The sequence below is a fragment of the Cololabis saira genome, chromosome 3 (genome assembly GCF_033807715.1).
Source record: "Cololabis saira isolate AMF1-May2022 chromosome 3, fColSai1.1, whole genome shotgun sequence".
Taxonomy (NCBI): Eukaryota; Metazoa; Chordata; class Actinopteri; order Beloniformes; family Belonidae; genus Cololabis; species Cololabis saira.
Genome location: NC_084589.1, coordinates 47,767,652 through 47,782,041, shown reverse-complemented (window position 1 = coordinate 47,782,041; position 14,390 = coordinate 47,767,652). Strand labels below are relative to the sequence as shown.

The 14,390-nt window shown below is 40.2% G+C and overlaps 1 protein-coding gene across 1 annotated transcript; it reads right to left on the bottom strand.

Annotated features, from left to right (window-relative positions):
* Positions 1 to 5,415: 5,415 nt before the first annotated feature.
* On the bottom strand, positions 5,416 to 6,553 carry LOC133440436 (zinc finger protein 271-like). Its single transcript, XM_061717695.1, has one exon. The coding sequence runs from the start codon at positions 6,505 to 6,507 to the stop codon at positions 5,692 to 5,694; it is 816 nt and encodes a 271-aa protein (XP_061573679.1). The 5' UTR covers positions 6,508 to 6,553; the 3' UTR covers positions 5,416 to 5,691.
* Between the last annotated feature and the right edge of the window lie 7,837 nt (positions 6,554 to 14,390).

The following is a 14,390-nucleotide window of genomic DNA, read 5'->3' as shown; positions in this document are numbered from 1 at the left end:
TATTTCAGAAAAAAACACGAAACACGAGGAGAGAAATGGCGTGGGGGAAAGTTGCTGCAGTCAATGTGTAAGTTTGAATGCAGTATTCATTTAACATTTAAGTGTTTCTCAATCCTGGTCCTCGTGGGCTCCTGTCCTGCATGTTTTAGATGTTTCCCTGCATGAACACACCTGATTCTAATTAAAGGTCCTCATTAGCTTGTCACCAAGGTCTGCACAGCTCTGTTGATGACACAGGTACTTGTATCACGGTGCACTGAAGCAGAGTAGCATCTAAAACATGCAGGACAGGGGCCCATGAGGACCAGGATTGAGAAAGCACACTGTCTTATAGTATTACAGATGAAAGCAGTGGTGGAATGGTATTGAATGAAATTTTATTGTCATTTAGATCACACCCGGCTTCAGGGGAAAATGTTTTCTTTTATTTTTTTTATGCATTTATGGAATAACTCTGTGTCTATTTGTATTGATTTATTCTATTACTTAATACATATAAAATAACTACAAATGCATATCAGAAGAACATGATGGATTTCACTAGGTATTATCTTTCCCAACACTTATACCCCCGCCCCCCCCCCCCGGTGCTCGGTCGCTATCAATCTGTTTTTTAGCTCTGCAGTGTTACTAACTAACAAAAATGAAAATGAATCAGACAACCACGCAATTTTAAAAAAGAAAGAAAGAAGGCAAGTGATGCTCCAATGTTGCCCCAGCAGAAGATATTAACGAGGCTGTTAGCCACTGATGGATTAATTATGCAAGTTCATTTTAAGGTAAGATATCAAATCACCCTATCCTCTTATAAATCTGTTTAAGGGAAATATTTGACTTTTTTTAACTCTCTCTCTCTCTCTCTTTCTGTTTTCTGCTCCTCCCTCTCCTTTAACTGTTTGATGTTAAACTCGGATGTCCCAGTGATATTGTTGCACTGACATAGTGAATAAAATACGTTGCGTTTGTTAGATACGCCTTTTCTGCTCTCTGCCGCTTGCCCCATTGGCTGAATTGACGCCACTGAGGGAGGAGACAGAGAGAAACTCAGGCTTTATTGAAGTAAACCTGCTACCGAGCAGGTTAGGTTCAGAGGCTCAGTTGCCGTAGTAACTGACTCAGAGTTTGAGTTAACTCGCTTTCTGGAACTGAAAACTCTGGATTTCCCTCATCTCAGGCTTAACAAACTCAGGATTTTCACTAAACCCGCTTCCTGGAATACCCCTCAGGGGCCCGTTTCACAAAGCAGGTTTAGTGAAAACTCGGAGTCTGTTAACCCTGAAATGAGGGAAACTCTGAGTTTTCCGTTTCACAAAGGGAGGTAACTCAAACCAGAGAAAGAGAGGTAACTCTAGCCTGTTTCACAAAGAGAGGTAACTTAAGCTCTCGGTCAGTTACCGTAGTAACAGACGCCCTGAATCTAACCTGGTTGGGACCAGGTTTATCTCAATGAACCTGGAGTTTCTCTCTGTCTCCTCCCTCAGTGGCGTCAATTCAGCCAATGGGTCTTTACGCAATACACATCCGTTTTCTGCACCAGAAAAGGCGTAGCCTATCTGACAAACGCAACGTATTTTATTCACTATGTCAGTGCAACAATATCACAGGGACATCCCAGTTTAACTTCAAACAGTTAAAGTCCAAATGCAAAAAGGAGAGAGAGAGTAAAAAAAGTCAAATATTTCCCTTAAACAGATGTATAAGAGGATTTATATCTTACTTTGAGATGAACTTGCATAATTAATCCATCAGTGGCTAACAGCCTCGTTAATATCTTCTGGACCCATCACTTGCCTTCTTTCTTTTTTTTATTGCGTGGTTGTCTGCTTCATTTTAATTTTTGTAAGTTAGTAACACTGCAGAGCGCACTAAAAACGAGATTGATAGAGACCATTGTCGTCAGGGACGCTGGGACATTTCAAGATATGAGGGGGGGGTACAAGTGTTGGGAAAGATAATACCTACTGAAATCCATCATGTTGTTCTGATATGCATTTGTAGTTATTTTATATGTATGAATTAATAGAATAAATCAATACAAATAGATGCAGAGTAATTCCATAAATGTATTTAAAAAAAAAAAACATTTACATTTTCCCCTGAAGCCGAGGTGTGGCCGCTGCCGTACCCAATTGACGGCCCTGATCTAAATGACAATAAAATTTAATTTTTTTTCTCCAAAATATGCTCTCATACTCGCCATACGTACGTAACTCCAGTGGCGTGAGGTATATGGATCTTGAAATGCAAACTAATATTTCCTCAAAGGGATTTTGTAAATTGAAAAGATAAATAAAGTTAAAAAGAAAAAAAAGAAAATGTATTGTGCTCTTTTGTGTCGCCGGTTGCCATGGTGAATCCTTGTATCAGCGCTCTACTGATGATGGCTTTTGATTTCCCTCACGCTCGCGCTTAACTCCCGGTGAAACTACTTAGAGTTGAGTAAATTACCTCAAATCCGCTGTTCTGGAACCGAAAACTCAGAGTTTCCGATCTCAGAGTAGATCAACTAAGAGTTCAGGATTAGACTCAGTGTTTGTTAAACCTGCTTTGTGAAACGGACCCCAGGTGTATTCTTTTGTGGTGCGGTTGAAAAAACGCCACGTTTCATTCAAGGAAAGGCTAGAACAAAGAAGAGAAATAAGGTTATTATTTTGTGATATGAGTTGGTTTGGGAGGGAATCCATCTATTGTGTCGTCTGGGCACTCATTGAAGTCACCGCCTATAATTATATGCGAATCATGGTATTTCTTGTTCAGTTCTTTTAATTTAACTATTATCTCATTAAAAAGTATTTTATTAGAGGCGTGGGAGTCGTAGCTGTACGGAAGTAGAGAGTTAGTAACAACTAGAGCACATGTCAGTTTCCAGTGATTATCGGCGACTACAGCTTGTTTTGAGTTGCATCGTCTGTATGTATTCATACATTTATCTGTATTTTACCATCATATGTTTACGCTTCAGTGGCAACTTTATATTATGAGCTCATTATTTACTGGTATTTCTGTATAACATCATGTGTTTGTTAGCCATGCTCATTTTCTGGCTACAGAGTTCATAAATGTGATGTGAAGTGATTCATCTGTGCATCTGAAGAAAGACCATATTCATAATTATATTATGTTATATATTTTTCCTTGTACTTTCACACTTTGCTTCAGAAATAAACCTGGAAAGAGAATACCCAGAGTCTTGTTTGGAGTCGAGTGTTTAGCTGCCTGTCAATACGAGACGCATTGAGGACAGAACATGCACTAAAGTCTTTTTCTACTTGTGTTTTCATTTTTATTTGCTATTATTATTAATCCGGTCCTATGTTCGCCATCAACCTTCACAATTCACTAAACTTGAAAACATTTTTGGAGACTTCCAAAGTTTTTTTTGCAGGAATTTCCCAAAACTAAACGTTAGGTTTGACTCTCAAAATCCAGCTTCCCTCTCAGGATTTCTGGCTAGTTCAGAAATGATGGCTGTTATATCTCAGTGTGTTTCAGCCTCTCCACCCAAACAAAGTATCGTGAAGGTGTTTTTAGGATGCACTTTATGGTGTTGTCCATGTTCATATTTTGAAGGGGAATGTCATCACTTTTAACTGTACCTGTATCAGAGAAAGAGTTGATGAAACAGGCTGGCAGCTGTTGCAAATATTCTGTTTCTAGGGCAGGTATGATTGGCTGTTTCTAACGTCAAATGTTGATATGAGCAAAGTTTTAACTGCATACATTTTTTTTTTATGGCTCTAGTGGCCCTTTATTCAAGTTGGTGCAGGCCGGGATTTGAACCTAGGACCGCTGCAGGAGGACTGTAGCCTCAGTACATGAGCCGCTACTTAACCCACTACGCCACCGAGCTGCCCATTAAACTGCACTTTTAAAGCTTAAATCAAAGGTTTGGGTTTATTCCTCCCATAGATGGACATGAATGCACACCATTATTTATTGCAACTGTGTGGTTAAAAAAATAAAAGAATTCAGTATATGTTCAAAGTAGATACTGGTCTAAATTTTACATTTAACATTACGGTAAATGTGTAGAATCATAAAAGAATTAATGAAAATAAAAACGGAGACATGATTTTTTATTTTCTTTTATAGAAATCTAAATTATTTTTCAAAATCATACTTATTTAAATTAAGTCAGATGTGTTTAAGATCTTAATTTTACATTGCATTTATTCAAATTCTTATACATTTATCTTACATTCTAATTAAGTTTTAGGTATTTAGTAAAATTTCTTAATATCATTAATCTCCACAACTCAAAATACTAATAAGTTCACGAAACTTTTTTTCAGTTCAATTCATGATTCTTGATGAAGCCAAGACCAGTGAAATAACAAACTGGATCAAAATGACGTGATTGAGGAAGTTGAGGATAAAGGACAAAAGTGCATCTCCACTTTTCAACTTCATTTGATGACATTTCTCTTTCCACATTGTTTTCTGAGCTAAATGCTGGTTGTACTGATCACGCTGTACCAATAATCTGCATCACTGAAAACTTTCCTCTTGTTGATGCACTAAAGTCTTTTTTTATTAGTGTTTTTATTATTATTACGATAGATTGTTCACTCTTGGGTTTATGTTGAGCTTTTATAACTCACCACCAGGGGGCACTGCTGCTCTTTCTACATATGGAGAGTGTAATATTCCAGAATTATAAACAATAAAATGATTCATCCATCTAAAATGAAAACTTAATTACATTTTCATGATTATTATAAATATGAGTTGAGGTAAAAAGACATTTACTCCTAAACGGATGTCTGATATAAAAGGGTTAAATCCAAAGTGTGTCCTCTTCCTGGAATCTGATCCCGATGATCCTCCCTCTTCTTCCTGCTCTCCAACCTGCAGATCTGCAGCTTCAACACGGATCTCAACATCAGCTTTAGAATAAATCATGTGTCAGACGAGTTGTTAATCTAATACAACTTGATTTTATACATGTGATTTAATAATATTGTTAATTTTATATTATTTAAATAATATGAAAAACGTACACAAATATGTTGTAACTTATAGTTACAATAACACAGCATGGATCATTTGAATTACATTGTTTTGATTTAGTTTGTCTCATGAATTATCACGATAATCTGATGTACGCGCAGCTCAGATTTTAAACTGTATAAAGCCTTTTACAGTTTTCAGCGACCTATGTATAACATCACAATATATAACCTCTGAACGGAGTACATGGAGAGAATTTAACAACATGGAGCTGCAGATTAACTTTACAAAGAGAATGTGAGTGAAGAAGAAACAGACGGGAAAAAGGACGTGTGAGAGAGGCTTTGTAGATGAACGTTTAAAGAAACTTCAGCACATACTAACAGCTCTTTATTTGCACCGTGGAGATGGCAAGTTACCAACAGCAACAAATAATAAGATTTTAAGAAGGAACAGGGATTCAAACAACCTCAATGCAGAACTTTAAAAAGTGTACACAACCACATTGTTCCCTCTGCGTCAAGTTGACGGAGAAGCATAAATCTGGGTTGAACCTGCAACCCTTGTGGGGAGGGGATTAGGCTCATCAGCCACAGGAGGTGGTGGTTGGACTTCTGCGGGTTCTTCTTCTGTGGGTCAGCCAGGAGTGGACAGCTGCCCCCGGAGGACAACAACATGAGCTTCATTTGTCACGAGTCACCAGACTTCTCCTCCGGGTGATTTTTCATGTGACTCAGCAAATCAATTCTGCGTCTTGCACAAATATCGCTGCTCGCCCGTGTGCGTGGTCATGTGCCGTTTAAGATGTGATGATACAGCAAAGGTTTTGTTGCAGGTGTTGCACAGGTATGGCCTTTCGCCGGTGTGGATCCTCGAGTGATCCACCAGGTGGGAACGTAGCCTGTAACTTTTTCCACATGTTTTGCAGATGTAGGGCTTCTCGCCCGTGTGCGTGGTTATGTGGCTTTTAAGGTTTGATGATTTAGTAAAGGTTTTTCCGCAGGTGTTGCACACAAACGGCCTTTCACCGGTGTGTATCCTCGAGTGAGCCACCAGGTAGGAACGTAGCCTGTAACTCTTTCCACATGTTTTGCAACTGTAGGGCTTCTCGCCCGTGTGCGTGGTTATGTGGCGTTTAAGATCCGATAAAATAGTAAAGGTTTTGCTGCAGGTGTTGCACATGTATGGCTTTTCGCCTGTGTGGGTCCTCGAGTGAATCACCAGGTTGGAACGTTCTGTGTAACTTTTTCCACAAGTTTTGCAGATGTAGGGCTTCTCGCCCGTGTGCATGGTTATGTGGCGTTTAAGAACTGATGATCTAGTAAAGGTTTTTCCGCAGGTGTTGCACAAGTACGGCTTCTCGCCTGTGTGGATCCTTGAGTGAATCACCAGGTTGGAAGGTTGACTGTAACTTTTTCCACAAGTTTTGCAGATGTAGGGCTTCTCGCCCGTGTGCGTGGTTATGTGCCGGTTAAGATCAGATGATTCAGTAAACGATTTTCCGCAGGTTTTGCACAGGTACGGCCTTTCACCAGTGTGGATCTTCATGTGATTCATTAAATTACGACTTTTACTGAACTCTTTCCTGCAAGTGCTGCAAGAAAACGCCTTCTTTCCCGCGTGGGTCTTGGTCAGCTTTGATTTACAGTTGCTGTCTGACGGGACAGCAGCATCTTCGTGGTCACCGTGTTGTCTCATTGGCTCCGGATCTGCAGTTTTATTGGAGTCTGAGCGTAAACTTTCAGTCCCTTCCTCATCTTTGTTTTCAGCTTCAGGAGAAGTGTGCAACAGCAGCTGGCCACAGTTTGGTCCTGGTTCACCATTTTCAACTTTCACATCAGCGACATTGACCAATGAGACATCCACCTCTACGTCCTCGTGCTTCATCTCCTGACCGCTGGAGTCTTCCTCCAGTTCTGTAGTCTGTGGATGCCCTGGTTCCTCCTGGTCCGGGCTGCAGCTCCTCTCTAGGTTATCGAGGTGCTGGTCACTGAAAACCCCGTCCTCCTCCACCTTACAAACATTTTCTTGTGGGAGTTCTGGAATTACAAAAAAGGGACAAAAAGATGGGATTTTAACAAGTCAAAAGTGCTTCCCAGTGTTGATTGTATTTGTGAGGTTTAAAGTTTGTCCTGAACCTTCGGTCTTCCCCATCATCTATGTAGTATATTTGAAAAATGCATTACTCTGTGTGACCATTAGGCGGCACTGTGACTCTACTCTTGTGTTACTGCGTTGGTATCGAGACAGTTGAAGAATAAAGTTGTTGCATTTCAGGTTGAGCATTTCTGAATTCTTGTATTGTCAGCATCCCGTTTGTCCAGTCTTTTACACACTATCCAAAGTGCACAAAAGCCTGTCAAATCCTCCTGGTCGCCCTATTGTGACCCAGATGAACGCTTTACTATCACCTTTGTCAGAGTTTGTGGATCACTATATCAAACCTTATGTCCAAACACTACCAGCGTATATTAGAGACTCCACGGATTTCATTAATAAGATCTTTAACCTCACTAACCTTCCTGATGATCTTCTGTTGGGCACCTTTGACATCCCCAGTCGCTACACCAATATTCCCCATGATGGAGGTAGAGAATCCTAAAAGTTGTATTTGCAGGACTTACTCATGCCCCTGGGTACGTTTATTGTTGACTTAGCTAGTTTAATCATGAAGAAAAACTACTTTAACTTTAATGGTGAATATTATTTACAAGTATCTGGTACCAGCTCTATTTGTGCTCCGAATTACACAAATCTACATGTGGGTCACTTTGAAAAAAAACTTTGTGTGAAATCCTGAGCACAATATTTTTTTGCCAAAAATCTTAAAATGGTACAGATTCATTGATGGCATCTTCTGTCTAATTAAAGCGGCACTATGTAACTTTTCCACCTTAATATCATATTTCCAGAGTCATTGTGATGGTACATCAACTTCCAACAGGTTTAATGACACCTCTGTCATGGTCTGGGGGGGTCTGTATCACCTTCACTGGCACTATGTAACTTTGAGGAGCATGGTAGGAACCCTGCCACACTAAAAAACTACAAATTTTTACGGCTTTGACTGCTTTACGGCATACGTCACTTCCCCCTCCTTCCCGATTCGTAGTCGAGACGAAAATGGGCGTGGCTGGGAGCGCAGCTCTGCAGAAGCTGGTAACCCGTTGCTGCGTTGTGGCTGCAGCAGCTCCACATAACAGACGTGGGGAAAAGATCGCTAATGGTTTAACTTTTCACTGCTTTCCTGCTCGGAGGCAGAACCACGGAGGCCGGCCAATTATCTGAGATAACAAATTAAAAGAGTAAAAGAGTCGTCGGCTCGGTTGGATCGCGGCTGTAACGAGTCCGACCAAACATAACGTTCCTCAGTAAACAAACAAACACGCACACAGACGGGCGTCGGATCAAAACACGGGTTTATTAAACCACAAACAAACACTCACAGACCGGGGTCGGATCATTCAAACGGGTTTTATTCCCCACTTCTCCAGCTAAACGCAGTTGCTGGCCAGCTCTCTGCGGTGGGATTAATTTTGTTGAGGAAAAAATATTAACTGTTTGATTTGTTGCTGCAGAGGAAAAAAATAATCTCAGGAGGAAAAAAAAATATTGCTCACGCCTCGGAGCCTCTTCAAAGCAGTCAAAAAAAACAAAAAAAAAGTAAGAGTAATACAAAACATGTACTGTATGTTGTACTATTATACTAATTTATTATACTAACATTTACCAAAGCAGCTGCCAAACACTCCTAAACAAGGTAGCCTAAGACGTGGGTTGTGCAGAACTGCGGCAGTAAATCCTTCTAAAGAGTGGCGCTCCGACGAGGAGCTCCATTCTTTAGTAGGGATTTCATATGGATCCAGATTGTTAATAATCATTATTTTCTCCAGATACCGCTCCCTGGCTTCCTTGTTTAAGGTATCCCGGTAAATTCCAGTTCCTTTCCAGCAGTTTAACATCTTTTTTTTGCGTTCCGTCTGTTCACTTGGTGAAACAGAAAAGCGTCCCGTCTTCTCTCAAAACAAATGCACGCGACGGGACAGGAGTTTTCCGGCAGTACGTGCTGGTGCTCATGGGAAACGTAGTGATCTTTCTGGTAAAGCACTACCGCTTTTGTCCAAAAGATGCCCTCAAACTCAGAAAAGCTGAAAGTTATGTTGTGCTGCTTTAAAGCTGATGCTAATGAACTGGAAGACTTTTTTACCTTACTGAATTAGCTTCAACAGCAACCTCCAATTTACAATGGAGTATAGTAGTGAAAAAGTTCATTTTCTAGATAGGTGGGTTGAACAAAAGAATGGCTCCTCATCCACTTCACTCTACTGCAAAGAAACCGAAGGAAATACGTTCTTATTGGCTAGTAGTTTTCATCCTCCTCCCCTCAAAAGAGGCCTACCCAAAAGCCAGTTTTTTAGACTCCGGAGAATTTGCAGCAGTACAGAGGATTTCATAGCCAAGACATCAGAGATGAGCTCTAGATTTGTCCAGCAGGGATATCCTACGGATTGTATCCAGAGGGCGTATGATGCGGCACGGAAGAAATCACGCTCAGAACTGCTACAAAAACCCCAAAAGAAAGAAAGGAAGTTCTCTGTGACCTGCATCACTCTGTGAAATCCACATTTGGGGCGGCAGTAGCTCAGGTGGTAGAGCGGGTCATCCAATGATCCGAAGGTCGGCGGTTCGAATCCCGCTCTGTCCCAGTTTGCTGTCGTAGTGTCCTTGGGCAAGACACCTTACCCACCTTGCCTCGTGTGAATGTGTATGAATGTTGGTGGTGGTCGGAGGGGCCGTTAGGCGCGGAATGGCAGCCACGCTTCCGTCAGTCTGCCCCAGGGCAGCTGTGGCTACAAATGTAGCTTACCACCACCAGTGAGGATGTGTATGAATGAATAATGATTTCTGTAAAGCGCTCTGGGTGCCTAGAAGGGCGCTATATAAATCCAAGTCATTATTATTTATTATTATCATTATTATTATTATTAGAGAAATACTGGCACATCCTGACCTCGGACCCTGAATTGGCCCCCACTTTTAAAGATCCCCCCCCTTTGTATATAAACGGAAAAAACTCTAAAAGACCTGCTTGTTCCCGCTGACTATACTACCCAAACACCTAAGCCACCTACTCAGAGACGGTTGGCTCCCTTACCTGCTGGAAATTACCGGTGTGGTAACTGCGCACAATGCAACAACACCTCCAAGACCAACTTTTTTTATCATCCCCACTCTAATAAAAAAATTTCCATCAAAGAGGTGATTACTTGCACATCTACACATGTCATATATATATGCTACGCTGCCGTTGAGGTCTAGCATATGTGGGAAAAACTTCCAGACAGTTAAAACAAAGGATAAGTGAACACAAAAGCTCCATATGGAGAAAAGACATTAACTAGCCTGTGGCTGTTCATTTCAACGAGAACAAACATGATATCTCAACTTTACGTTTTTGTGGGCTTGAAAAAGTCAGCCTTCCACGGAGGGGTGGGAATCTGGACTTGCTGCTAAAACGTCGAGAGCTCTTCTGGATTTTTACTTTGCAAACACTGGCACCGAAGGGATTGAATGATGAACTGCCTTTGAGTGTTATGTTATGATTTGGTTTTTTTATCATGTGTAGTTTCCTTCCTCACACTCCCCCACAATAACGATAGCCAGTATCAATATGTATAACTTGTGTCATGTGTGTGTGTGAGATATATATATATATATATATATATATATATATATATATATATATAAATAAATAAATAAAGTTAACATCTTTTAAGTATATTTAAACATTTTGAGAGTTGAATTTGACCAGTTCTCCTTTCCCTTCCTTTCTCCAGGGAAGGGGTCGATTAGGAGACTGGACCTGACTCCTATTTATTCTAAGATGTTCTCCTTATGATAAGTTTTGATGTACTTTGTGTTTTTACAGTACATTCATCCTCCCTATTTGTTATACTGTATAAGATCAGAACACTTAGGGCCCGATTTACTAAGATCCTAAATAAAGAGTACTAAATTGCGTGTGCACTGAAAAAGTTTGCGCGTGCTGTTGTTGTGTGTTTTGCGGGTGATCAACTAAGATTGCGTGCGCAATTGATAACAGGTGCAAACTGCAGTATTTAAATGAGGTGTTGCGCGTCTTACGGTTTGCGAGCGCAAACTTTGCATGGAGAGTTCTTTCCATTTTCAATTGCCAATCAAAAACCAAAACATGAAAAAGTGACTGGTTATGTTGTTATTAGTTTTTTATTATAACACAAAAAACGGAAAAACGGCTGGTTTTTCATATTTCAATTTTAGGCACAGATCAAAAATACGAAATCGAAAAACGGGCCACAGGACTGAATTTGATTTTAATATTGAATTGGTCGGGTTTGCGTGACCCGGCGGTGCTCGGCATGATCTGAGGAGAAAAAGACAATCAGACGCAGAGCTGGAGAGCGCTTTGATTCATCTATTTATGAGTTAAGTTTTTATTCAGATGTCCACAGTATATTACAAATATTATATATTATATAGCAAACACTGACAGTAAATGTGTGACAGACGGGACCATCATATGGCCGAGAGAAGAGAAGTGTTCAGAACAGCCTACAGAGCGCACACTAAAGGCTGATTTATGGTTCCGCGTCACACCAACGCAGAACCGACGGCGTAGGGTACGCGGCGACGCACAACGCACCGCGACCCTACGCGTTGGCTACGCCGTCGATTTAACGCGGAACCATAATTCAGGCGAAGCTGAAGTCTCTGCGCTGATGACACAGCGGGTCGGAGCGGATTTGGTCATGATGTTTAACCTGTGTTTTGTGATTAATAAGCACGGGTTTTAATTAAATGTAATTTAATTTGGCAGTTTGGCACAAAGGCTTGGCCTGCTTGTGGGCGAGTGGAGGGGGGCACAATAAGAGAAGGTCGCAAGATATAAGACGAAGAACTAAAGAAAAAGTGGCCTTTAATAAAACTTGTGCAACCATTTTTAAAATAGCATGCAGCAGAACAAAGACTCTCTCTCTGCGTATTCTTTGATTTTGGATGTCGCCTCCTTGCCACAATGGCAGCAGCAGATTAGCACCTTCCTTTCGAACGTATTAAATATAGACGCAATCACAATCCCCGCAATTACTTTCAGGCTTGGTAAATCTCATTGCGCGTGGTAAATTAACCTATTTGCATGTTCCCCTCCCAGTATTTAGGATTTCTGCCGGGTACGCCCCATATTGATTATTCATCAGGGCAAAAGTACTAACTGAATTGCGTGTGCAATTTTGCGCATTTGAGAGACGCAGTCGTCTTTGCACGCCGTTAGTAGATCAGCTCGCACATTGGTTTGCGGGTGATGTCAAGTTTGCACAGGTTTTTACACACGCAAACCTTTAGTAAATCAGGCCCTTAGATGGGATTTCTGCTGTATGACTCTCTTCCCTCATTGTAAATATTTTTAATTGATTGCTACCTAAGATTGACACTTTACAGGTATAATCATCCTCCCTTTCTAATGATTATACCTTTGGATTCGATGGTCATTGATTGATGCATTTCATGCATGCACTTTATGGGTGTTGTCTCTTCTTCCCTGGTTTTTGGTGATGCTTACTGACTGTATTTCGGTATGTGACCTTGTTTGAAGGTGCTCAGGTGTTTGTGTGGCGGCGCCTGATTGGACCACATAGTCCTACCAGCCTATAATAGACAAGCTTTTGTTCCGATCTGTTTGATGCCTTGAAAAAGGTTTATGACCAAAACGTTGGCCCAATAAACACGAGTACGGTGAGAAGAAGGTGTTTTCTATTTAATATTTGTACAGTAAAATTGTTTGAAATTCACTGTGCCTGTAGTGATTGTAGTTATGAAGAGATATATGAGGTATTGGGTGAAATTATGGGAGAATTCATTTTTACAGTCTCTGCAAAACAGAACCTGAAGGAAAAAAGGCAAATCCCTTTTTTTAGAAAAGTAAGGTGTTTGAAGTTTACACCTTAATATTTCAATTTTTCCACAGTAAAATTGTTTGAAATCCAGTGTGCTTGTAGTGATTGTAGGTGTGAAGAGGGCTATATGAGGCATTGGGTGAAATTATAGTAGAATTCATTTTTATAGTCTCTGAAAAACAGAAGCTTAAGAGAAAAATGAGACTGACCTTTTTAGAAAAGGTGTTTGCAGTTTAGATCTTAAGAAAAGTGTTTCATCCTTTTCTTTTACAGTAAGAGCTTGTAAATATTACAGTGGAAGTATGGGTATATGAAAAACACATCTGCATTATCTCAAACTCAGAACTTCATATATTTCCGTTTTTGAGCCGCATTCATTTACCGTAAAGGCTGAAATAGGAGCACATGAACATTTAGGAGCGGCTGATTTGACCACGGAAGTACGAATGACGGCTGGCTGGGGAGTTTCCCATTGAGTTCGTTTGCTTCATCAACACGGCTTTTAACTGGAAACAAAGGGATCTTGTAGGAGTCATACTCATGTGTTCATTCATTCAACTTTCCAGGGTTACGTACCGACTCTGTGGAGTCTGATTTCAGGTTTCCAGGCGAGGTCCAACAGTCTGCGCTGACGGTCGAGCTCTTCTTCATACTCCAAGATGCTTTTTTCAAACACTGACAATATTTCTACAGCAGCTGCTGTTAGTCGCTGACCGATAAACTCTCTCAGATGATTCACCTTAGACATTGTTGAAGAGGAAAAAGAAAGGAAACAACAGAACCGTCCTCCTCAAAGGAATCACTGCTCACGTGTTCCGTTCGCTCCAAACTTTCGCTCTTCCGCCAGGTGTTACAATCTGGATTTCCGCATAGACATGTCTCCTCCTCCTTCCATGGAGCTGCTGATACGTCAACGTCGCCGCCATATTGGATGTTCAAGACTGCGCTGTAAACTAATACAAGTAAATGGACTTATTTTCATAAAGCACCTTTCTACAAAGAAATGTACGTTTTACGTCTCATTTATTCATTCACACATGCACTAATATACTTGGGAAACAGTTAGGCACCAAATATAATATATTTAATTTTCTGAGAAGGCAAAAATAAGAACTTTATTGATCCCACATAGGAGTAATTCATGTTATATCAGCTATAGAGAACAAGGTAGTGCCGAAAAACAATATATATCCCCCCTCACAAAAATAAGAAAATATTTTCTCATCAACAAAACAAATTTTAGATTTTTCAAATAAAAAATAACATATTTGAACCATTTTTCAGACAATATCTGTCAATATCTCTATATAATAACTGAAAAAATCTGAAAAATTGTTAAAATGTTATTTTGTTACTTGAAACATTTTAAATGTTTATGTAAAATATGCTACATGAATATTTAGTATATGTAGTATATGTAATGATATGCAATAAAAAATAACAAAAAAATTTATGTTCAAGTAGAGTTTATAGTTGTATTGTAATCCTCACTCGCCAGTGCGCACCCCC

Bases quoted from the DNA above. Each gene is read 5' to 3' on its own strand.
- LOC133440436 (XM_061717695.1), bottom strand. From the start codon at position 6,507: ATGAATCACATGAAGATCCACACTGGTGAAAGGCCGTACCTGTGCAAA.